Below are 26667 nucleotides of genomic sequence, written 5' to 3'. Positions count from 1 at the left end.
AAAAGGAAGAGAGAAAACTGCTTTTACTAAGTTTGTTTTTGCTCTTTTTTTTGTCTTTTTTATCCTTTGTTTGTTTGCATTATTTGTGCTGGGATTTTTCTATTCTGCACCTCCTCGTCCCTCATCGTGCTTTTTTGGCTGAGCTACAAGGTGTTAATGAAAGCGTTTCAGGCAAACATGTTGATTTTTGTTTCCATGGGGATCCAGAAGGCCTCACAATGTCACAGAGGCTTCGGCCAACAGACTGGCGAAAAGCACTGCTGTCTCTTTTTTTCCGCCCCTCTTTTATTCGCTGTTTCTTCTTCTCCACTCTCCACTCTCCATTTTCTTTTCTTCTTTTTTTTAAATGAATTCTTTCTGTTGGTTTAACTCTTCAGCCTCCCCCTCTGTGTCTCTGCCTTTACCGTTTGTTTTCGCTTATCCGTCTTTTTAAAGCATCTCTGTTTCTTTTTCGCTGCCACTTTTTCCTCTCACTCTTTTTTCCTCTTCCTGACCCTCTCTACTCCGCTTACCCCCTTTCTTCTTTTGTTGTCATTTATGTGTGAAGAGCACTGATAAATGAAGACAAACACAGCAGTGTCTGTGTGTGTGTGGGTGTGTGTCTGAGAGACGGACGCCAGCTCTCTGATATCATTGTTAGCCTCTCCACCTCTCCTCACTCCACTGCACATCCAGCTACAGGCTTTCTTCCCCCCTCCTCTCCATCCATCCAGGCCCCGAGCCAAGAAGGCAGCTTTGGGGGCCAAGTCAGGCCAGGATGGAGGCTTCATTGTGGGGCTGCAGAGGGCGTTGGTGCTGGAGGATGAGGACCGGGGATCCAGGCCAAGTCCCAGACCCAAGACCCTGATCTGGCTTGCCAGTCAACCCACTAAAGGGCCTTCGTGGCTGGGCACAACATCAGGACAAGAGGGGAGGAGCTGGAGGCTGGAGGTCTCAGCAGCGGTAATGGCGGTGGCTAGATTAAGACCTTCTCTTAGAATCGGCACAATGGAGAAGGTCTACAGCGAAGCTCCGCGCAGACACACACACACATGCACACATACACAACGCCTCTATTCAGCTTCGTCCATGTTGCTCATCAGAGGCAGAAAAGCATGAATAAATACATGAGCAGCGTAGAGGCTCCATAGGTCTGATAAAAAGAAAGAACACACATGAATTACTGGGACTGAAAGAAAGAATGGTAAATTGAAAAGAGGAACAGATGAATAATTTCGATGGTTTTGTACTACAGTAATTGTAGAAAAAAAACGAGGGGTAAGGAGGAGGATGAATTATGAAAATCCTCAGTTCCCCTGAGCTCACAAAATGGAATAATTAGGAAAAGTTAGGAAAGAGCCAGTTTGAAAATTAATTGCAACAACAAACTTTCTGAGCTGTGGTGGAAGTTATATCAGGGTTACTGCAGCACACACACACACGGACACACAACACTGGCTGCTGATGGTTGTGCTCTTCAATCGCAACATGCAGCTATTCTTTAAAAATCTTAGTAGATGGTCCCCCTGCGCTACTTATGACAACTGTAATCATTTTAACACAGACTAGTTCTGTTGCAAGTGTTATCAAATCGGTTTCTAATTCATTATAGCAGATAATGCAGTGTTATTTGTGCTGCAGTTCTTTCTAAACATCTGCTACAACCAGCACAGCTAATATAATTAACAGCACAACCACTAGCTTCTGCATCACTAAGCATGAGAGTATGTATAAGAATATGTCATACATAAGCAGAAAACTTTTGTCTCCGCACCGGCTTCCTGAAGACACCAAGGTTCTGTTTGGTTTCTGTCTTTCTGGATGCTTCCTAATTTAGCCCACTGTCCACCCGCCTGTGGTACTTAATGTAAGGTACACTGTAAACCCGAAAAGGTTAGAATTTAATTTAGTAGCTTAATATGCAAAATAATTGAAATTGATCAATAATAATATGAAGTAACTCAAATAGAACGAAATGTTTGATAAACTATTTGAGTCAGTAGGACTGCTTTTTATCATCACTTAATTTACGTAAGCATTGAGGTTTACAGTGTGTAAATCATATCGATTTGATATGGACTTTAAAAGTTAATACTTTAAAAGTAATGCTTTACATATTAGGTCTGTTACTTCATCCTTTTTGCGCATGTATTTACAGCAACACAAGCTTTGTGTTTGTTCGCTGCTTGAGGTTGTCAGCCTTTATGTTCCTATATAGTTCTACCTTATATTTTATCCATCACTCATCTGTTTGTTAAAGCTATGTATAACATACAGGGTTTATCTAAGAGAATCGTCTGCTATGCTTTTAATGCTGCCGCCGTTCACCAGGAACAATCCAAACACTTTTAGGAAAACCGGATACGTGAGTTTCACGATGCTTCCGGTTGGTAGCATAGCAACTACAGTGGCTGCAGACATGTTCACAGAACTGTGGGACAATTTGACACACATTTTGTATGTAAAGCTTTATATTCCACCATGTATTTCAACATTTACCACATGCTTTTATGTTTATTACTTAAAAAATACAACCTTTTGAAATCAGATTATTCTTTTTGATACACCCTGTACTGTTTATATGTACTTCCACACATGAACACATTTTGCAATAGATATCACGTCCACAAGTCCATGTGCTCTAAAACACTAAACCCTCTACCAGCTTATGATTTTAAGCGGCTTCCCTTGTAAGATCTTGAGAACTTCAGAGTTCGGCAGCTGCACAGCGCAGAAGTAACTGAAGCTACGTGAGCATTTTAAGTGGTGCAGTCGAGTACATCAAGTCTTGTAACTATTCGATCTACAACCATAAAAATATACGTGGGGTTTTAACATTGCACAGTTACTCTACTTCCACCTTTTGTTTCTGAGAACATGGGACAAGTTTTAGTCAGCCATCTGATTCCTGAAGTTTGATCTTCTTCTCTGTGGTTACAAACTTCTGAGGCTAACAGAATATAATGTATAATATAGTATTTAGACTGGACAAACAACTTTGTGAGCCTATTCACACATGCAACATGAGAAAAAAAAAAAAGCAACTTTTGAAGCAAAAGAAACGCAAAGCTAAGTGTGTAAGTTTTAGTGTAGACAACCACAAACTTAGGACAAAGCAGTTTAAAAATGTTAATATCTAAACATCTAAAATAACAGTTGCTACTGAACTATGGTTAATTCTATATAAGGATTATACTGTTGCTTGCATGTGCCACAGTCAACATGAATTGGATTAGTATTAGTTTAGTTTACGTTATGATTCCTAGTCGAATCTTAGGATATTTAGTGATTTAGGATAACATGAAAATCTACATTGTATTTGCAGTATATTATTTGATCTTTGGACCCATACAAATAAGCTGTGGTTAGCTTCTGGGGAGCCCCATTTCACAAATAACTGTCTAATACAACAGGGGTGACAAAGACTCTGAACCGGCCCACGTGACTGATTGGGAAATGTGAAGGAAGGCATAAATGTTGGCCTTTTAACTGTATTTTGATAAGTCTTAAAGCTTTTTCTTCTGATAAAGACTCCTCACATAGCTGTTGGTATTACACCAAAGTAATTAAGTCATAGATTAACAAATAAATGACAGCAAGGGTTCTATTATTCCACTATCTACTATAAAAATGTGTGTGTTTTTTTTTAAACAATGCATTCAAAGAAAAAAAAAACAGGACATTTTCAGTTTTATGATTTATGATTGAGTTTTTTGTTTTATGATTTTTTTTCTCATATTAAAGATGTCTCTTCTTTGCAGTGTGGAAGTGGGAGCTTCACTGGTCTGGAGTTTGACATGCCTGTTACACATTATCATGTTGGAATTTGTATTTTCCTTGATTTAAACTGAACTATTAAGGCATTCAAATTAGAAATAACTGAAGGAATCCAACAGTTTATGACACATTTAAGGCTGTCTGCATCATTTCTAGTTTACCTGATGAGTAGAATAAAGCAAATACAGATAAATGCATCAACACTGTTCCTAATTTGCTCACTTTGGTGCAACTTTGAATATTTTTAGATGCATTACGAGTGGCAGGATGAAGAAAACACGTGGAAAGCAAAGCGAAGAGAGAGAAGATCAGAAAGTTCACAAGTATAAATAGACCCGCGGGGACACCGTGTGTTGCTTTATTGAGCACTGTTCGTTTCCTTTGTGCCAGCTAATGTCTGTGTTTCTGCTCACAGAGGAGAGTAGAGGAGCCGAGATACCTGGTAATGTCTGCAATAAGACCTTTTCACCACCTCTTACCTCTTCACCTATACTATACGCTACTTCTGTAGTCAAAGTGTGCGTTCATGCTCGCGTGCGTGTGTGTGCGTTTGCATCAGAGCTCTCTCAGAAAGGACCCTGGGACCCTCCTCGACAGTGAGAGCTTTTAGCTCTTCTTCGCTAATGTCCTGAATAATGGCATCTTGATGGAGAGGAGAAAGAGGGAAAGGGTGAGGACAGGGAGAGAGAAAGAGTGCGTCGGGAGGAGGGGGGGGGGGGGGGGGGGGGGGGACAGAATGAGAAACCTCTGCATCCATCTGTCTTTACCTCCAGACCTCCATCAGTAGCAGGCCTATCATTATTCCCTCACTATGCCCTTCTATTTTCATTATTCCCTTTTTGTGTATTTTTTCAGCGTGATGATAATCCACATATATCTTGTTCTTGCAAAAAGACACAGTGCCAGTGTGTGTGTGCACATAAGGAGTCCTTACATGACATAGCAAGCCTTTTAGCAAAGTGAAATTTTGATGACATTCAAGTATTATTTGGAAGAAAAAGGGACTATGCTGTTTTTAGCGACATTAGCCGAAGCCACTGCAGCAAATCCTCCAGATGCACCTTTAATAACTGCTGCAAGAAAAAAAATCTACCTCTCTACTTAAAGTGCAGAGGAAAAAGATTCTTTTGTGTGTGCGTCCCCCACTCCACCCACACCTTTATTCTGTACATAATTTGGATCTCAAGATCTAACATAAGTCCACTGAGCAGCAGATCTGATGTCGCCGCTCCTTCAGTCTGTGGCTGAAACAGAAAAGTGGAACTGGGAGAAAACTGTCTGAGGCGTGCGAGATAACGCAGGTTCCTCTTTAGTGCCAAAAAGAAAAGTATCACTTTTTCTGAACCTGTGGTAAATTCCATTTATTGCAACAGTTTTCTTCTTCTTTAGCATCACCTCTCACATTAAAGACATGTACTCGCTGCTCTTTGACGACAACTAAAACTACAGTTGTGCTGTGACTCACAGAGCCAGCTTTAACATGTTGGAGCTTCTTCCACATGTTTGCCTGCAGACTCTGATTCCTCCACAGTGTCTGAGATTTACTGGTTTCAGGCTGCCTCAGGTGGTGTTTTCAACTATTTCCCTTCCCTGCCGTGGATCCGAGCTCTAAAGGTGACTTGCACTGTGGGCTGTTTGACCACGACTTGTGTTTGGACAGTCAGTTTGGCTCTTTGGCTAAATCCTAAAAAAAAAACCCCCAGAAACAACAACAACAAAAAAACGAGCAGTGGGGTCAGTTTGATTAAAAGCCTCAGTGTTGCTGTTTGAGTTGTAAGGTCACACTGGGATGTACTGAGTAAACTATAGAGACTGATCATGGTGACTGACCGTGACCGAAGCACACACAGACACACACTTTCTCTTTCACACAGTTCACACAACTTCCACCTCCTATCCCCCCTCTCTCTCTCTCTCTCTCTCTCTCTCTGTTTCACTCAAGTCTCTCTCTCTCTCTCTCCCTCATTGAGTCTTCTCGCCCGTTTGCGCGCTCCCGCTCTCGCTCCAGCACCAGGCGCGCACACAACAGACACGAGTTTGGGGGGGTCATCGCCACATCAGGCAAGTAAATAAAAGGGAAGTCAGCGAGTTAAACATTAAAGCGTTTATTTTCAACCCATCGCAGTGAGAAACATGTTTCGTGTCTGTGTTACTGCTGTGGGTTTAAATGACAGCACGCAATTGCCACGATACGCCATCTAAAAATATATATATTTGTATTACTATATTAGTATTTCTAATTATTGTATTTGAAATTCAACAGCAGCTTCTCTCAGTTTGACATTTCTCCCCCGCTGTTTACAGTTTTCAGCAGCAGCACCGTCCCCTCCTCTTCTGTAAGATAAGATCATTATTCTCCACCTATTCTGGCCTCACACTGAGGATTTTTATTATTTTATTAATATTTTATTTTTTGGTACAGGCCAAAAGGGTTTTTTTTTCTTCTTATCTCTTCAACTTTCTGCTCCTGTGTCCGGATCTCCCAGATTGGCGCAAATTCGCGTGCGCATTTTCTTAAGACAAAACAATAATGTGGAAGTTAGCAAACTTCTAAATGGCATCACCCAGTGCGCCGTGGCTCAAATAGGTCACAGCTTTTACAGCTTATTGTTAAGTGTGTGTGTGTGTGTGTGTGTGTGAGAGAGAGAGAGAGAGAGAGAGCGAGAGAGAGAGAGAGAGAGAGAGGGAGAGTGGGGGTTGGTTAAAAAAAGGAGATCTGTGTGCTGTATTCTGGTCAAGTTCAGCTGCCGTTTCTCTTTGTGCTTAATAATGTGGCAGCCGATCATTAGAAAAAGAAAAAAGAAAAAATGAAATAAGAGGCCCTGAATGCCTCTGCACGCGAGGACAACCCGCATGGCACGAAACACACTCCTGTCTCCTCGGGGGGGATTTCTTTTTTCTCCCTCTCGCTGATTTGTAATTTAATATTTGTTTGTTTTCTGCATCACGAAGCTGCCACAGAGCGCTTTGAATAATTGCGCCACGAATAAAATGTCCACTTCTTTAATTGAATTAAGTGACGCTGAGGTTTAATTCTGGGGGGAAACTAAAAGGCGGGATTTTGAAAAAGCACCTTAAAAAAGCAACTTTGGAGATGCAATTTTTAGAGAAGGAAATCTTTCACACACGAAACGCGTAATAAAAAGAGAGCGCAGGAATCTCCAGCCTCGCCTCAATCTAAGGAAGTTATTTTTAAAATGTTTTTTCAATCGAATTCGTCTTAAAACGTTTTTCATTATTATTGTTATTCTATTAAACCAAAAAGTTAAATTGTGTGTCTTTTTTTCTTGGGTTTAATTCAGTTTTTATTTTAAGTCCTCCCCTGAGAAATGATGTAGACTTCCAAACAGTTTAATACGCACTGTATAAAATTAAAAGACTCATTTTGAGACTCTTAAAAAATCTCTGGTGTTTTTCATTAACCTCTTGTGATTCGGATTTACTCCTCTGATCTGTGGAAACGGTCAGTGAAGTTCCGTGAACCTCCACACTGTAGGAACGTGACGGCAGTAACAAACACACATCTCCAACAGATTTTTCTTTCTGCAAATAATTTACACAGCTCGTGGCTTTTTAAAGGCCCACGTGCGTGATTTAAGCGTAGAAATATTATGCGTTCGCCCCCGTTATTCTGTTTTATTTACAACTCTGCCTGCTAGAGGACAGACACCGGCACAAACACAGAGACCTCCAGCTCTTAAGCCTCTGCTCTGCTGAAGTGCCCTTGAGCAACAGCGTGTCCCTCCCAGCTCCAGGTGTTCCCTGACCTCTGATCTCTGGATAAGAAGGGAGTTTTCCCATCAACCAGCAGCAGCGGGGTGTTTGTCTGAGTCTCGGTAACTTTCTTTACCCTGAGCGGTACAGAGGTCTCCGATTGCGCACGCGCAATTAAAGATGAACAAAAAGTAGTAAATGAATGTTTTGGTTTTTTTTAATGCAGACGATGAACGCAAAGAAACATTAAACGAATTAAAGCCAGTGTTTATTGAATCGTTAATGACACAGCTGAGAACATCCAGCACCAAACCAGCTGTCACTCAAACTCTTTTTTATTGAAAAGCAAATTATTTTTAAATCTTGCTATTAACCATATTTAATCAATAAAAGTCACGTGATGCCTTTTAGATTGAACTCAAAGTATACATTTATTCTAGAAAAACTAAAAAAAATGAACTTTTGGAGAAAGACTGGTGAACTGACTTTCAGTTTACCCGCCGCGTGCTCCTCTCTCCTCTCCTCGCTCTGGGAGCGCGCTGTTAACCGCGGGGCTCCTTATAAATAAAATCCACCGTCCCCGGCTCCCCTTCCTTATTGGTCAGGTGGAGCCATTACCTCACTGTGTCGGCCGGTGACGCAGCGTCTTCACGTATCCTTCACGCGCGTCTCTTCTTGTTTCTTCACTGAGAGTCTTGCCGTCGGTCAGAGACGAGCCGAGGAGTGCAGGACGGAGCGGGTGCGCTCGATACTAAACACTTCCCATCCCGGGAGGAGAGCGGCGCTCTCTCTCCCCCCTCTCGCTCTCTCTCTCTCTCATTCTCCGCATCTCTCCTATCGCTCTCTATCGTGCGCACACTTCTCCGCGAGCGTCTCTCTGTTGTCTCCCTCTCTCTCCCGCACACACAGACACGCTCACGCCCGCGCGCGTGCACGCTCTTGCATACGTCTCCACTTTGCCGTAGTAAATTACGGCATTGATCTCAACGGCGAGCGCGGATCTGTCTCTCGTGTTCGCCTCCCGTTTCTTTTTTTTTCTCCCCTTCTCGACGGAGCGACTTGGAGAAAGGCTCGAGAGAGAGAGAGAAGTAAGTACAAACTCTTATTCTCCGTGTTTGTGTCTGCTGCCTGTTAGGAACACGCGTGGCTGTGAATAACCCGAGTGCAACTTCACTCGCACTGCCTCCAGTTCATGGACATCTTTTGCCTCACAGCTTCGATCCAGATGGCTCAGTTTAATCTCGGGACTGTTTTACAATCTGCTTCTGCTGAAAAACAAAACACAAAAACAGGCCGACTGTGAGGAAGGACTTAAAAAAATGATACATGAAAGTTTGTTTGAAATTTGAACTCAGACTCTTGGTTTTATTTGGTTTTGTCAGCGCGTGTGTGCGCACACATTCCCTTCTTTCGCGTTTTATGGCAGGTTGATGGATAATTTTTATTTTTGAAGGGGTAAAAATCCAGTTTCTTGTTATCAGTTTTGCAATTAAAGCCAAACGCGGGCGGGTTTCTCTCTTCTCTCTTTGCTCTTTATCCAGTTTATCCACTTTAAACTAAGAAAATAAACGGCGGGGTGAGTGGAAAAGTCCGTGTCGTGTCATGATCGTGGGCTAATGGTTGTTTGGAATATGACTAAGATCTCTGTGTAAGTGTCGTCCACAGTCTGTTTCCCCCTCGGACTGTGCACGGCTTCGCTTTCCGCTCAGAGCGCACACAGCGAGCTGCAGCAACAAGCTGTGATCGCCTTCACTTTTTAAGTTTTCCCCGTTTTTAACTCAATCGAGACAAAACGAACTAAAAGAAGGAACAAAACAAGTGTAATATTTAATTGTTTGTAAGTATTTATGATTTGGAACTATTACATTTAAATTATGAAGGCAAATGTATTTAAACGGCAGTTTAAAGTTAAAAAGTCACCTAGCGCTTTGTATTCCTTTGTGAATTGAAATCTAACATTTACACGTATTAATCACTAACTTCCCATTTCAGTTCTCAAATACAGAGCCACATATTCCTGCCCTTTAATTTCAGATTAAAACAAAAGTTTCAGTTTTGATCCAAAAAAGCCACACACACTCTCACATCTCCTTTTTCTCCACCTCACCTTCAACAGAAGCTCATAAAAAAAAAGAAAGAAAAGTTCATCCAACTTCTATTAAAATTCATCTGTGAGTAGATGAACCTTTGGAGCTGCTGTGTATTTCTGAGGTGTCCCTGTCTTCTGTTTGTTTAGTGTTTTATTAAAGCGGTCAGACCCGGGCACTCTCAACTTGAACTAAGACGCCAGTTTCAAAATAGGTTGTCGAGCTCTTTGGACCTCACTAATGTAAACTGTTTGTGTCCCTGTGTGTGTGTGTGCATGTGTGTGAGACAGACCACTGCACAGAGTAATGCTGAAGAACCAATAATGCAAACACAGACCAATGTGTGTATGCATGCGTGCTCAGTATATGTGTGTGTGTATCTGGGTCAGTCCCTGGCTCTGTGCTGAGGGGACGTGTTTTTCCTGAACACCTAACAGCAGCAGAACTGGCATAAGTCATATTCAAACTAACCATTCTCATTTGGTAATGGCACCAGCAGGAACACGCCGGGGTCTGCTTTGATCGGCTGCTGTTGACTGATGCAAAAGCATCTTGTTTCTCCGAGCGTATGCGTGTGTGTGTGTGTTTAGTCTTTTTAAATCCTTTCTCCAGCAGTGTTTGAGTGTATTTTGCAGATCGGCCTGAAATTGTACCCGTTTCTGGCCGATGTACGAACTGCAGAACTGTTGTTGTAAAGCTGGACACTCTTAATTTGTGAATCATTTCCCTAGTCTAGAAACTGAAATCCTTTGCAAAACAGATGCAAACACGTAACATGGGAAACACTGTCTGTGTTCACCAGTGGAGGTACAAGTGCAAACAATTTGCGCCTGCTTGAAAACAGACAAGCTGAAATTTTTTAATTGTTTTTTTTTCCTTCACAGTTTGAAAACTTTGTGGTTTGCACTCTTGTGCATCTCATTTTGTGTGATTCAGCTATGAGGCGACTTCTGCAGGAATGAAAAGCAACCTATTGCACAGGTAGTGAAAGCTCTGGGTGTTTCCAATGCTTCAGCAGAGAAACTTAACCTTTCACGGTCACTGTGCGTGCCCCTCTTTGTGTTTGCCATATAGCAGATAAGCCCCACTCACACATGGCAGTACGAGAAACCCACTTTTAATTATTCAGCTCATACAGCATGTGTTAATAACTTTTTTTTGTGGGGGGGGGAATAAAATAATTTCACAAACAACTAAATTCACTGCAAAATACAACATAAAAATCAAAAAGAAGCAGAAAAAAATCAGGAAGATCATAAAGTGAGGGGAAAAAAACGGGTTTATTTTCCTTCACAGTGGAGTAGAATGCCCTCTGTCAATACGAGAGAGCTTGTCAATTCTTCACAGCTTCTCACAAGATGCAGAAATCAAGGTTAGCCCCCAGGAGACGAGGAGGAAATGGGAAATTATTTTGGTTATTACAGGCAGGTGTTCCTTCTCTGCGGGAATATCTCCTTGAACTATTTTAAAGAGTGGGTTGTTTCTAGCTGTGGTTCCCTTGGCTTTTGGTCAAGAAATGAACCGTGTCCTGTTTTTGTATTTCTCCAACTGTTAGATCAATAAAAGAAAGAGCTTCTCCTCTTTTTCTTTAAATTCCTTTAATTATTGTGTACTCTGATGCTTCATAAAGACGACAGAGATAGGTTTTTCTTGTTTTTTTAACAGCAGATTCCTTTTTTATTACCTGTCGTCATCCAGTGTCTCTAAAATGTGTTAAATTGACATTGTTAGTGTAATTTTCTAATTCAAAATGAAAGTTTATTTGGAGAGAAGGCCACTGATTTTTTGTCTTTAAATATAATTACCAATTTCAGCGAGTGGACTTCTTTCAGATCCTTCCTGTCTGTAAAACCGGAGCCACGTAAGACAGATCAGAGGTGGAAATGAGAAGTTTCATTAACTGCCAGTAAAAGGTGTTTCCTCCTGTTTGTTGTTGTTGATCAGGTAACTCCTCTGATCCTGTGTGCGTGTGTCTGTGAGGACCCCTGGTCATGTCTGCTTAGCTGCCCTGCGTGATGCCTGATCATGACAGCACCACCCTCCTAACAAGACAGACCAAGCGCCGACGTGTTGACATCGGGGTGAAAAGGACTGTGGGTAGCGCGATATTCGCCCGCGCCAGAGACACCCTGATCGACAGAATGAACCAATCCCACGGCCCCGATCAGGACGACGACTGCTCGCTGGTCGGTCACAACCACGGGGCAACCAACGGTGACGGCGAGAAGTCGAACGTTCTGAGAAAGCTGCTGAAGAGAGCGAACTCATACGAGGATGCCATAATGCCTTTCCCTGGGGCTACGATCATCTCTCAGCTCTTGAAAAACAACATGGGGAAGAACGGAGGCAGTGACTCGGGTTTTCAGGTACAGAGAAACACACGGAAACAGGAAGTAGTTAGAAAATGAATAAATGTCACTATTTAGACACTGTTTCATTGAATCTTTCTCTTCTTTTACCCTTCCAATCAACCAAGAATGTAGTCTTAAGTCCTCCTTCATGGATCTGTTAAATTATTCATTGTTATTAAGTCAGTGCTGCTGTCCTTCATCACAGGGGAGTGGTGCTCTGTCCAGTGGAGGCTCAGAGATCCAGGCCGAGGACGCCTGCAGCAACTCCTCCCGTGATCGGGACAGCCCGTCTGACTGCCTCTCTCCTGGGCCTCCTCTGCCCCCTCCATCTTCCTCCTCCTCCTTCGGGCGGCCACCCCCTCCTACAACCCTCAACTCCCACGCTCCCTCTCAGCCCCTCTCCCTTTCCTCCTTCGAATTGGACCGGCTGTCCGACGAGCACCTTCGTGCCAAGCGCGCCCGTGTGGAAAACATCATCCGTGGCATGAGCCACTCTCCGCTGGTCCGACCCAATGCCGGCGACCACAACCAAGAGAGCAACCGCGAAAATGAGAACAGCAGCAACAACAGCAACAGCAGTAACGACAACAGAGGCGACGGCAACGGCCACAGCACCAGCAGTCACAGCCGGAGCGACTGCCCCTCTTCTCTGCTGAGCTCGCCTGGCTCGCGGGGTGGCATGGTTGGAGTCGGCGAGGTCTACAGGGAGAATAAGAGAAAGCAGCGCCTGCCACAGCAGCAGCACAGCTTCACCCAGCTGGTGTGTTCCAGGCAGGAGCAGAGGCAGGAAGAAAGAAGGCAGCTCAAGCTACAGCTGGAAGACATGCAGGTTGGTAGTTGAGTAGTTACTAAAATATAACAAATACATTGTCGGTCCCTTCCTCTGTAGTTTTTATGATTTAAAACTAGGATGTTCGCCAGAGTTTGAGGGTCTAGGCACCGAGAAACATGAAGCTTTAACCTTACAGTCTAATAAAGGGCCATTGTCTTTTAAGCATAACAAAGAATCAAACTTTTAATATATTAATGTCGGCTCCTTTGCTCTTTACGACGAGAAAAATAAAATAGGTGATGCAGAAAAACATTGGGTTACTTATTAGCTGATTAGGTACAAAACAGCAACAAGAAAATATTTTATGTCATGAGTTGAAGAGGTTCTTCTTTACATTCTCTTTCCTGTGCTCAGAAACAGCTGCGTCAGCTTCAGGAGAAGTTCTACCAGATCTACGACTCGGAGACTGAGGAGGAGGAAGACAATGGCGAGAACGGTGAGCCTGACCGAGGCGGAGAAAGAGAGGAGGACGGCAACTTGTCAGAGGATAGCATCCGCTCTGACGGCCTGGAGGAGCGGCACAGAGAGAGGGGCCGACGTGGCCACGATGACCTCTCTGAGCTGGACCCGGGTCTGTTCCTGGACCGGGCACGGGCCCTCCTCCGAGAACAGGCCTTGATAGATGGAGAAATGGAGGAGGATGTGGACAGCAGGGAGGAAGAGGAGAGGAACGGGGAGAGGGTAATGAAGAGGAGGGGGGCGGTGGGGGCAGGAGGAGGAGGGGGGAGGCAGTTAGCCGAGACTCTGAAGCAGGAGCTGAACTGTGCCGTGTCGCAGGTTGTCGACACCGTTGTCAAAGGCTTCTCCTCGCCCAAACAGGCCATTAATCACCATCATGGCTGCCACAGCACCACGCCGGCCGCGCCTTCCTCTTCCTCCAACTCGTCCTCCTCGTGCCCCCCACCTTTTGGCCCCATGCCCTCCCTCACCCCTGACTCTCGATTCGGTGGCGGCGCTTTGGCCCTCAGTCTGAACGGCGATGGCAGTCCCACTCCTAACTACCACTCTTCCAACCAGAGGCTGCACTGCTTTGGGGACGTGATTGTCCCGAGCCCGCTGGATTCATTCGGCGGGTTGAGCAGCAGACTAAGTGGTGTGCCAATGCCCAACGACCAAACAGAAGCACTGCCTCTGGTGGTGCGAAAGAGCGGTGGAGGAGGAGGAGGAGAGAACGCCGAACCCTCTCTTCCCCCTCCCCCTCCTCCTCACCATCCCTCTCTCCACCCCACTCCCCTCACAGCTTCGCTCGGGTTTAGCCCTCCATCCTTCCGCCACCCGTTCCCTCTTCCCCTCATGGGCTACCCCTTTCAGAGCCCCCTGGGGTCACATGGGGGTGGAGCCGGGTACCCTCCGGGGCCCAAGGACCACCACCGGTCCTCTCCCGATTCGATGGACATAACTCGGGAAACCAGCCTCAGAACCAAAATGGCGTCCCTGGCGGGAGGCCATCTTGGTCACCATCACCACAGGCAGAGCTCCCCAAACCAACATGGCCCAGAGGGTCTGTCGCTATCCCTCATCAAGTCTGAGTGTGGGGACCTGCAAGACATGTCTGACATCTCGCCCTACTCTGGCAGCACTGTATCCTTTTTCCTGAAAGGTTTAGCACTTGTGAGTCTGTGTGAGTGCCTGTGTTGCCTTACATCTGCAAACGCTTTAGCGCTAGAATCAAAAACATTGTGTTCATCCAAATTCTGCACCGGCTTGAACTGTAGGCTGGTTTTGTGCATTAAAATTAGCAACAATCTGCCTACTTGAAACTTTTAATAGCAACACTTAGGCTTTAGAGTGTGTGGCTGATGGACGGTATAGTCCCACACTGCAGTGCACAAAGGAAATGAGGGGCTTCGTCAGTAGAAAAACAAAGATAGGATGAGAACAACAATGAGATTATTTTTTTGTTTTTCGCATTTGATCTTATTTCTCTTTCCCACATGAGTCACATCTTCAGTCAACACTGTCAAACACGGAGACATGTTAGAAGCAGCAGCAGGAGGAGGCGGCAACAGTCACATAAATTCTTTAATATCAATTAATCTGCATTAATTGGTTCCTCGTCTGAGCCTCTTGTTTCCTAGCTGAGTGGGGAAGATGAAACGGACGCGCCCGGTCTTGCAAGAGGGGGAAGATTAAACAGGTCGCACACTGCTCTCTCAAAGCCCTTTTAAGTCCATGCAGCAGGTTTTGGTGTTTAAAGGTGCTGAGAAAGGCTTGTGAGCTCCCTCTTCAACACACACACACACACACACACACACACACACACACACACACACACACACACACACACACACACACACACACACTGTTACCACTGTCTGAGACACTATTGTGCTGTTAGGTTCGCTTTCATCACAAAGACTTTGTACATAAACGCTCAAAGCAAATCATATTTCACTTTGTCTGTGTGTGTGTGTGTGTGTGTGTGTGTGTGTGTGTGTGTGTGTGTGTGTGTGTGTGTGTGTGTGTGTGTGTGTGCAGGGTAGGTAAGACTTCGTACATAGGAGCTCAAAGCTAATCATATTTCAAAGAGCAGGAGAGGGGAACAGGCAAATGCTTGGCCTTACTGACTCTAAATGTGTGTTCTTCAACCTTGTGGGCACACATAAGGAGAAGTGTAATATCTCAAATGTACACTTTAGTTTCCTTTTTATGATTGTTAGCAGGTTGTTCTGGGACACTCCTACTCACTTTCATTTGTTGGCCTTCGGTCTCGGTGGCTCGACAGCTGTGTGTTTTGCTTCATACAAACACACATGCACAAACACATCATCTTTCATGGCGTGTGCATGGGGACAGGTGTTTGCAGGTAGCTGTTTATCTTCTTGTTGCTAACCTTTCATATGGAGAGGGCTTCTCCCAGCCGCTGTGCACACAAACACACACAGTGACTCACGCATGCATGCATGCGTGCAAACATGGGGGCGTGCGTGAAAAACACACGTTTGAACAACAAAGTGAAAAGAAAAATAAGACTTTGAACCTGATAAAATGGGAACTCCTTGCAGCTGTGGTGGGGATTTGATCACAGCGTCGTCTTCAAAGCCAATTTAGATGTTGCTTTAATTAGAAAAAAAAACAAAAAGAGAAAAATATTTGACACGTCTCTTGATCCTGCTGAGCCGTTTCATTCCAAAATGCTCTCCCATTCATTTGGCCAAGAAAAAAGAAAAATCTTTGAAAGTGGACATTAGTATTTCAAACATACTGAGCACCACCCTTCAAACCCTCCTCTCTCCTTTCTTTCTTTAAACTATTCACTTTTATAAGAAATTCATCGTTTTGAATTTGACAAAGCAGAGAGAGCATTCACCTTGGGCTCAGGCTCACAAACTGTTGCTTTAAATAACACAGGAAAGAGAAATAAGACCGCGAGGACACGTATGTCTGTTTGTCAAACATACACATAATACGACAACAGTTCATAAAACAGATCTCATAAAACAGTCTGTCATGAATTTCAGTACGCAAATATAAAATAATAAAATCAGGCCATGAGAAGAATTTTGGATATTTGAGGATTAAACTCAAACAGTTGAGCTGCATTCAGTGAAAAAATGTATGTGTGCATGTAAGCGTCCAATTCTGATAGCTGATTATCCTTACACTTGCAAATTACACACCCATCCGCCAGCCTACTTAAATTATTTGTCATTACATACAATTAACAAATAATTACATACAACATTTACTGTGCAAATTTGCTGAAGCAAACAGGAATGAGCACCAGATGTGCCACCAGGCTAACACTTTGATTTTCCTCGGGTATAAATCTAAAGCATACTCGTGTCATGTATCCATCCTGATTGATTTGGAGTGGTGTTGCCCAGTTTTGGAGAAAGTGTCCACCTTTTCTTGAACATAATTGCACTCAACCAACGATGTCTGCAAGTCATGACCTGGTTAACTAGAAAAAAAATCCACAAATCCTGCTGTGAACGGTCACATTTCTCAAATTTGCCTTTTTTCATGTTGTTTTCTGTGTCTAGTATAAAGCAGAGTAGAGACGACATGGTGAATGCAATCTTGGTAGCTGTAAGGTCTTAAGAAAGACTTGCCTTTGCACTGATAATAGCTAACCTTAAAGACTCGCATGCACACTCAGGTCTGTGTGTCTTTAAGCCTTTGTGCGCAGCTGAGCAGATGTCCTCCATTCATTTATGAATTTATTCCCTCCTCAATCTTTTCTCCTCCCAATCCCCCCATTCACACACCATAACACACATACACCTGGTAACAAGGTCAAGTTACACCTGATATGGTAAGCCCCCACGTAAACCATCTCTGTCCCTAAGCAGAAGTGGCAGGTACACACGCACGTGCACGTATAGGAAAGGAGGAGGAAGAGAAGTGAAAGAATAAAAGAAAAAATGTGTTTATTCAGTGACTCACTTTAGCTACTATTACATGCACACAAACACACATGCACATCACTTGGCATTTATTCATTATTATATTGCTTCACACTGTTTACTCTGAGTCATGTTGGGTGTGTTTAAATGTGTATGCGTGTCCACAAAAAATAAGACAAAAAAAAAACAGTTGATCTAAATGCACACAAACAGTGACATGTTGGCATGAATGTTAACTAAGTGATGGTGTTGTTGTCCGCTGACCGGACGTATCTGCTGCTAAATGAATGATGGATGACAGCGAGGCTCACCTCTAGCTTCTGATATGGAGAGGCCTTTTTAATCGTGTTGTTGGGTCATGTTAATTAGTAGCACGAAGTCAGGACAGCTTTTTAGGTCGAGACAGACGACGGTGTGCCTTTCTTTTATTTTTTATTTTTTATTGGCCGTTGAAGGTTGATGGGTAGATACAACAACAAATTGCAAAAAGCTGACAAAGTTAAATCTCTTGTCCCAAAGCTGCTCTTTTTCTTTTCTTTTTTTCCACGTTTTTTTTTTTTTTTTTTTACACTTTCCACTCCTGATTGCTGATGCTAGTCTCTCCCTCTTTCCAGCCATATAGGGCCCCTGGGGTTGTCTTTATGTGTGTATGTGTGTGTGTTTCTCTGTGTGCTAATTGACCTTGCAGGGGGTTCCATTGATTGCCTCATCTTCTCTGATAGATTATAGGGCTGTTAATGTGGTGGGGAAATGGCAGCGTGGTGGGGCACAGCTGTTGTCACGCACACACACGCATGCAAACACACACACGTGTGCATACACACCCACTCGGACACACGGATACTCTTGGCGCCCCTACAACCGGGGCCTGCACAATTATTATTTTCGTTGTTGAGACAGTGGGATGGGCAGAGTCTGCGAGATGCTGGGATTTGATCAAAAGCCAGCAGGTGCTTGTGTTTGATTTTTGCTCCACACCCGTCGCAGAAGTGGCTTTGACTTATCAGAGTTTCTGCATTTAAAACTAGTCACTCCTTCCTCACAGTGTGGTAGTGAGCTTTTCTCACAAATGCTTTTGAAAAAAGAAAATCATCCCCCTCTCATTGGTCGCTCTACAGTTATAGAGTTTGTGTTAGAAAAAGGAATACATACACACTGAAAGGTTTTCAGACTTCAGGTGGGTTGGATGTTACATTCACATGTAACGAGTGTGGTCTCACTGCTGTCGTGGCAATTCCTTAGCCAAGCTTAGACAAGCATAATGTGGATTGTGTCAGAGGAAATGTCCCTCCACTGTGTTCCTCAAAAGCTTTGGTCCCCAAAAAACAAACTGTTTAATGGTTCCTTGACCCTGTTAATGCTCAGATTCAAGAGGGCCTGTCTCCGAACCACCTGAAGAAGGCCAAGCTGATGTTCTTCTACACCCGCTATCCCTCATCCAACATGCTCAAAATGTACTTCTCTGACGTCAAGGTAAGACCTCTTTCCTCACTTTTCTTTTCCTTCTGTTTTCTTTAATGAACCTCCTGCAGCTGCTCTCTACAAATCATATTTTTCTCTTTTATGTCAGTCACATTCAAGTCCCCTGCTCAGTTTGTTGTATCATTTAACTTTAGTGATTACAACACTTTTTCCCCACTGGATCCACAGTATGTACTTCTCTTGGGAATCTAGGATAATTATTTTAGTGAGGGCTGAAACTCCAAACTAAAGACAGATTATAGTTTGTATTATCAAACTGATCTGTGTGCATAAGACTTTGTCTAAGTTGTTCAAACTATGCAAAATAAAAGTTGGGCTATGCGCTTTAATATGTTTCTGAATTCTCAAGGTGAAATCCTCAAGGCACACACATGTAATTGTCAGGAGAAGAGACAGACAAAGGCAGAAAAAAGTGAGTGGCTTTAAATAAGAAGAGCTATGAGTACTGCAGTCGCTCTCACGTCAAATATGGACGTTAATGTTGGGAATGTAACGCCATCCTTAGAGTCCGGGCTCCAAAAACACACTGGTGTATTTTTCTGACTTGTGTGCATTTTGCTGTCTGATTATATTCAGCTATATTGCACCATTAAACTGTGTGTGTGTGTTTGTGCGGTGAGACCCTGGAGCGCAGATGGGTGCTCCAGTCTGTCACGTCTTTGTAGCATAATTAGAGTTTCTGGCCTTAATCGGCCAGGGGTAGGAAGGAGGGGTGCTAACGCCCACTTTCCCTCTCTTGACACACACACAAACTGTAAGAGGGCCCCCCCCGTAATACTCATTTTATCTCCCTGCCACCCACAACCCATGCATATACACTAACGCTTTCACTCTCACTCTCAGTAACGCAAAATGAGAAGCTGAACTTTTCTTTAAACACGGACACGGAAACAAGCACTGCGTGTGCGCTCTTTTGACATTTGATGGGATATGAACGGAAGTAATAGAGTAAAAATGATCAAGTACATAAAGTCAAGAAAAAGAGAAAAAAGTAGAAGACAACGTGTGTGTGTGTGTGTGTGTGTGTGTGTGTGTGTGTGTGTGTGTGTGTGTGTGTGTGTGTGTGTGTGTGTGTGTTGGACGGCTTTGAGAAAATGACAGAGGGGAGGGGAGAGCAAAATGAAATGGATGACAGAATAAGAGAACAACAGCTTTAAAACAAAGACGCCGATTGTTTCGTGTTTACAGGCTGCTACGTGTTTTGCAAAGGAGCATACGGCTCCTCGACAGATTCAGGACGCTGTATTCAAATGAGCATAAACGCAGACACACACACCAGCTGGCCTTTGGCTCATATCTGCGGTGACCACTTCCTTGTGGCAGTGCCACATCCTCATTGGCTGCCATGGCAACAGGGGTCGCCGGGACACCAGGTTGCTAGGCAAACACAAGGTTGCTAAGTCTACCTGCTCCCAGTGTGTGAGACTGTGATTTGTCATTAGCCGATGTACCTTTACTGTCGAAATAAAAGCAAAGAAAGGAACATTTTATCAACGTGCTTTAAAGGTTTATCATCTCTCCAAGAGAATCTGTCACTGATGAGCCTGAACATGTTCTCAGAACTTACAAACATTACAATATTGCTGATTTGGCATAAGCTTCCAACAATTTCTTCTTTGCAGATTTTGATTCTTTTAATTTCCAAGTACATTGCAGGAAATAAATAACGGGGCAATGTAAACAGTTGCCTCTTCTGTGAGAGCCAACAGATCTCTCTGAACTTTCACAATAAAAGTGTAGGTTCCACCACAGAGATGGTGGAAGACATACAAATAAATACAATTTAGCTGCCTGTAATATAAATGGTGACCAATCTAATCTTATAATCATATATACTAAACTAGGGGTGTCAAACATGTGGCCCGGGGGCCAGAATCAGCCCAGCAAATGCTCTAATCTGGCCCATTAGACGGCTTTTGGATCATCTTAAGATTCCTGTGAAGGTTTCTCTGAATTAATATAAATTATGTTTGTGCAGAGAGCTACCAGAACTTTACCTGTTTTTTCAAGTTCTCTGATTTATTTAATTTACTGCAGCAACATTTCTTTATCGTGTAGAAAAACTGATGAAAAACTGATGAAAAAAATCATACTTCTTTTTCTTAAATTAAATGGGATTCAATGTGTAGTTAAACATCTTTACACTGACAGAAAGAGGAGTTTCAGTATATGTCCCACGATGTAAAAATGAGTTTGGCATGGCTGTACTAAACAGGATCTTCTTCCTGTGAAAACTCTACATTCAAATGCATCATCCTAATAGGAGCCGGTGACTTGACAGGGGGTGTATTATAAATCACGTTCAGCGAGGTGCCTTCAGGTTTAACTCGGGGTTTAAAGTGTCATAGGAAGGGTTTGCATTTTTAAGGTGGTACACTGTCATCTTTACTTGTGCTGAATACCTGTACTGCTTGAGGACAGCTAACAAATCGACACATATGAAAGTGCAGTGCACTGATGGTGCATTTCTAATAATGGGATCACTATTTGGAGAAGAACTGTGGGTGGATTGTGAGAGGCTCAAACAATGTGCATCTACAGCTTTGGGTGGTATAGATTCTTAGTTAAGTAAACTGCTTTTTTTGCAAGCTTATTTAAGTGCTTGATGATCTCAGAAGATTTGCAAGTAAGCCGACCTTCCTATGTAAATTATGTTTTTACAGTGCCGTTTACCTACACCAGGGTAAAAGTGGAGTTAATGTCCTACAACACATAAGAATACACAGATGTAAATACAGTCAAATCTACTTCTGCACTAATAATGGTTCATACCTTATGCTTCAACACGTCTTTGTACTTTTCCAGCTCTGGCTGCAGCAATTATGTTGCTTTTAGCTGGTTTAGTATTTCTAAATTCCTCTGATTTGTTGTTCTTTTTATCAGAAAAGTGCAGCTCAATCCGGACAATATTTGCAGTTAATCATCTAGCGGCAACAAATACACTGATTGATTCGGGAAATTTGGCTTTTACTTGCAGATCTGAAAATCCTCATAACAAGGCTTAGCCTGATTGCAGTTTTTAGGTTTAATGAAGCCAGATGAAGCAGAGATATCACGGGTATTTTCATCTTGCTTCATAGTACAGGTGCCTGGGTGAGTTAGCTAGTGCCACACCCAGAGACACACAAACGAACAAGAAGAGACAGTTTAAAACAGCTACGTGCTGACATCGATATTATTCTATAATCAGCTTAACTCATATTTTCAATTATCTGAGTAATATCCTCAATATTTATGTGGCCAGTAAAATCTGGCTTTGGGGTTTAATTTGGAAAATGAATAAATTAGAACTAATGAGTTAATGCATAGCTTTGGTTCACGAGTTTGTCTTTTTGAGATTGATATTGGCTTTTAAATTTAATCTACTCTGCAATCTGTGGGTTTATCTTCAAAAAGATATCCAATTAATCTCTTCAGTCTCAACAAACATGGATTTAGATTAGGAGACGTTTGCGTGCAGATACAGTATTTGAGTCTCGAACTGTAAGTCCAGTCAGAACCGCAAACAGTGGGAGTTAATGCAGTGTAAAGATACAAGTTTGTTGGCTGTCAAGGGACAGACTGTCACGGCCGCCGAGGCGAGCCGTGTGGAGTTGGAAGAAGGACCCAAGATGCAGGCAGTGGATGAAACGCTGGTGAGGTTTATTAACAAAGGTGTAGTGGCAAACAAGCAGTGGGGCATGACAAATAACTGAAGACACCTAAACTGGGAGAACTAAAAATAACAGACCTGGGAGCATACGACAAAGGGGATGAGAAGCAGAGAGACGCAGACGAGGACCAGGCCACTGTGGAACACAGGGTAACGCAGACTGACACGACGTAACGCAGACAAACCAGCAACAGGCAGGAGAACACACAGGGCTTAAATACACACACCAGTAATCAGGGGATGAGAGACAGGAGGGCAACACAGCTGGGAGAAATCAGAGCTGACGGGACAGGGGAAACGTAAACTGAACACACTCACATCAGACAGAGACCTTCACAATAAAACAGGAAACTCAGACACGGGGAACCAAACAAGACACAGATCTAAACAGACAGCTTCACAAACAGATGGGGTGACACCATAGACAGACAGAGACACAGACTCAAAGGCAGACCGAATATAACACATAGAACTCAAACCATAATAATAATCATCATCATCACAATAAACCAGAAAATGATAACTAAAGGCGCTGGGTCACCGACCCAGGACCATGACACAGACAGTATGGTGTGTCATTGTCACATCACAACAGAGCCCTGCTGGAAGAGCTTAACATTAGACTTTTGAGAAGACTCCATACCTTATTTCCTGACATCCCTCGTGCAATGTGGAACAAAGTCAACAACAGACAAATCTGCTGCTTAGAGAGGTAGTTACTGAATGAAAATGCATTGGATGGCTTTTACAGCCAGACTGATATATCAGCAGAACAATATTTTGGCTGATATCATTAGTCAGCCGATATATATATATATTGTGTCAGCTTTCATATTGGTCAATAAATGAAAATTGAAAAGGCAAAGAAGAAACAGGAGACACTATTGTATCACAGACTTCCAATCAGGCAACTTGTTGTGACAAAAGAGCAGGATTAAATCGCACCATCACATTATCTTAGTAGGCACTTATAAATAACAGCAGACAACAAATTTTAGTGTAATCTGGGTTTTTTGTGTTTCTAAAAGAAGAAAAAATATCAACTGATATATCAGGTTTTTAAATGACAAAATATCGGTATTAGTATCGATCTTAAAGCTCCTATTATGGTTGGCTCCAATGAAAGTCTAAAGGATGCAATATTTTTATGACAAAAGAAATTCTCATTGTATGAAATCCAGTTTAGAGCGAAATCATCAATCTTACATGACGAATACGGTTATTTTCAGAAAGGCAACACAAAAACTTGTAAAATGGTGCAGATTTTTCAGGACCTGTGTGTGTGTGTGTGTGTGTGTGTGTGTGTGTGTGTGTGTGTGTGTGTGTGTGTGTGCTCTGTCAAAGAATTTGATATAACTTGCTTTCGTTCCCAGACGGCACTTGTTAGTGAGATCAATTTAAGGGATTTGATGACAGTAAAAAGTACACATCTACAGAGTTAGCCTTTAAGAAATTATGGTTTCCTATTCTTCATATTTTATGCAAATAATAGTTTAGTCAAATTTTGTTTTAATTGAGTCGTAATCCCACTTAATCCAGCATATTTCTGAGTGGGAGACATTACATTGCTTAATCAAAATGAATCATGGTTAATCCTATTTGTGATGAGTGAAGCTGTTCTTTTCAAGCCTTTGCTAGTGTGTGTGTGCGTGGAAGACTGAGCGAGTGAGCACACCCTGTTGCTGTCTGTCTGTGTGTGTGTCCTGTTTCATTGTCCCACTGCATTCATTATCCTCATCATTACCATGTCTCTGAAATCCGGGTCAGTGTCTCTTTTTCCTTTTTTTTTCTCACCCTCTCTTTTACTCCTAGCGCCCCCCGATCCTTCCCAGGGAACAATAAGTAGCATGTGTTAGAAGGATCAGGCAGATTCACTGTAAGGGAATTAGGGCCCTGAATGGCTTTCCCTAATTGGACTTGAATGGACTTTGTCTATGGGAAACTGGTTCTTAAAGATGAGCCTCTTACACACAATTGTCTCCTCTCTCGGTGTGGGAAGTGGGTTGAGCTGACAACTGTTTTAGCCACAGATGAGCAAGCATGCACATACACATGCACGCCCGGGACATTAATTGCATTGTGCAAAACTCTTGCCTTCTGACCAGACAATCACACATATAAGCACAAGACGCTGAGGTCGCTGCCGTCTCGTCTTCAGAGAGTCAGCAAGAATAATTAAGACCTCGTTAGGAGTGGAGGAGGATTAATTAGACGCTGGCTGGCTCGGGGAGCTCCGTCTAACTCGCGCACTCTCACTTGCAAGTTGCCTGCCAGCTGAGGGTTTTTAACACTCTCGCTCGCTAATATGCATGTGCACACACACATTTATCAGCGAGAGCCCTGAAGACTCTTGCCTTGAGAGGCTGAAATGATATCTGGATGCCGCCATCTCAGCAGGAATCAATTAGCGTCCAGCCCGCCTCTCACCCGTCTTGTCAATTAGCTTCACGATGAGCAATACGGCCAATTTTGCCTTGTCAGGATATGAAGAGGGAAAAAGCTTTTTTTACTGATGCTGTTTAAACTGAACATCAGAAATGAACAATTTTATGAGCTTACTTAAATCTTTCCTAAGACCGTTTAGTTACATTGAGCTGATGTTAATTCAAAACTGTGTAACAGGAAGCTGATTAACTATGCTTTTCATGATCTAATCTGTCTTTAAGCAAAAAATTTGCCACAACAAAGATTAACCAATCAAAACTGGATACAAGTGATTAAAAATTCTAAGCGGCTTGTTGCTAAAGCAAGGATTCTGCACACTATTCCTTAAGCAGCTGCAGTCCCTACACTGTGTGCTGTATGGTAAAGCAGAAATGACCTACAACATAAATTGAACAGAAAGTTCCTACAACAGCTATTCCTCCAGGAATCACGAGACACCTTCAGTGCTACGACTCGCAGATTTCTGTTGATTGTGCACATTCACGCCGTCCTCGGCAGAACTTGCCGAGCTATGGTGAATCTGGTTGAAGCGGGGGCGGGGGGGCAGATTCTTAAAGGATGTGTGTGTTTGCCCTTCGAATGTGGCCCGGGGGCGGGGGGTGGGGTGTCATGGACCATCAAGGGAACAAGAGTCGGGCCACCCTGACACTTTCTCTGACACTCTCTCTTTCCCCTTTTTCACTGCAAACAGAAAACGGCATTCCTCCACCTCAGCGCTTTTTCTCCTCCCCCCCTTCTGTTTTTTGTGGTTTGTGCTGATTGTGATGAGCTTTATGACATAGTGGGTGGATAAGAGGGCAGGTGGTGACATGACTACATCTGACTACATGTGAAGTCGCTTCTACGCTTCTGATTTCAGGCTGTACCTACCCAAGTTACATTTTGTAGCCACCAGCATATTTATAAACTCTACCTGAGGTGGTTTTATACATTAAGACAGAAATGTAAAAAATTAAGAATAAACCGTTTTATCAGTGTTGCATAGTTTGCCAACCAGAGGTCCAAGCAGAGTCGGGTCAGACATAAATGAATATACCATGACTTGTTGTGATCAATTATTTTTATATAGCACCATCATGTTACCTCAGTATGAACTCATAAATAACAAATCTGTTTATGTTTCATGTTTCTGAAAGAAAAGAATATCCTACATTGGCTTTATTTTCCAATGAAAATCTAAAGGATGCATTATTCTTAAGTCCAGTTGTGGAAGCAAAACTAATGCACATAAACAAACAAAAGGTTTGTAGTGAAAATAATATGAAAATGATCATATCTATTTTCAATTACTTTGGGTAATCAGGCTTTTTGAAGCACCTCCCACATTTGATTAGTCCGATGGGAACTTGTGGTGTACTGTTCCCACACCAGCTCAACAGAGCTGGGATCCGGTGACTGTGCCGACTTCTCTTTTTATATGCAAAATACCCCGGACTGCCTCTTCTTTAACCTCCTGAGACCAGACCTCTTCTTTGGGATGCATTTTTAATTTCTTATAGCTATCTATGATTAGTTGGAGTTAGGGCTGGGCCATATTATACCGTTCACGGTAATACCGGTATAATTTTAGGCAACGATAGGAAAATGAAATATCGCGATAGAATGGGAGTAAAACGCGCATGCGCAGTGCCTTTGTTTTCATACGCACATGGCCGATTGTTGAGTGAAACAGATGAACCAGAATTGGTTTGTAAAAATGGTGCAACTTCAGTGATGTGGAACTGGTTTGGTGTTTGTCCGTCAGATACACAACAAAGCACATTTTTTTGCAGAACATGCAAGCGGCCGTTGTTATTGTCATATTTGTCGGACTAAGATGCTCTTAAATCTGGGAGTAATCTGGGTCCTAAACTCCGTATTCTTCAGGTCAAACAACACTGCAGCATCACTTAGAGTTAAAAACTGTCTAAATTCTTTCATCTTTAATAAAACGATCAGCATTGCTGCTTTACCAGGTGTAACTATAAAGTTTAACTTCCAGGCATCCATGAAAACAAAA

At 42.9% G+C, this 26667-nt stretch overlaps 1 protein-coding gene across 1 annotated transcript in view; it reads left to right on the top strand.

Moving 5' to 3' along the window:
• Window positions 1–6436: 6436 nt before the first annotated feature.
• prox1a (prospero homeobox 1a) overlaps window positions 6437–26667 on the top strand; it is a 45465-nt gene continuing 25234 nt past the window's right edge. Inside the window, exons 1-5 of the mRNA XM_026158310.1 lie at window positions 6437–8558; window positions 11502–11923; window positions 12114–12737; window positions 13095–14321; window positions 18455–18562. Coding sequence (XP_026014095.1) covers window positions 11573–11923; window positions 12114–12737; window positions 13095–14321; window positions 18455–18562 — 2310 coding nt within the window. The 5' untranslated portion in view covers window positions 6437–8558; window positions 11502–11572. The remainder of the gene's footprint in view (window positions 8559–11501; window positions 11924–12113; window positions 12738–13094; window positions 14322–18454; window positions 18563–26667) is intronic.

The sequence above is a fragment of the Astatotilapia calliptera genome, chromosome 23 (genome assembly GCF_900246225.1).
Source record: "Astatotilapia calliptera chromosome 23, fAstCal1.2, whole genome shotgun sequence".
NCBI lineage: Eukaryota > Metazoa > Chordata > Actinopteri > Cichliformes > Cichlidae > Astatotilapia > Astatotilapia calliptera.
Note: the sequence above shows the minus strand (reverse complement) of the source record. Positions and strands in the feature narration are given on the sequence as shown.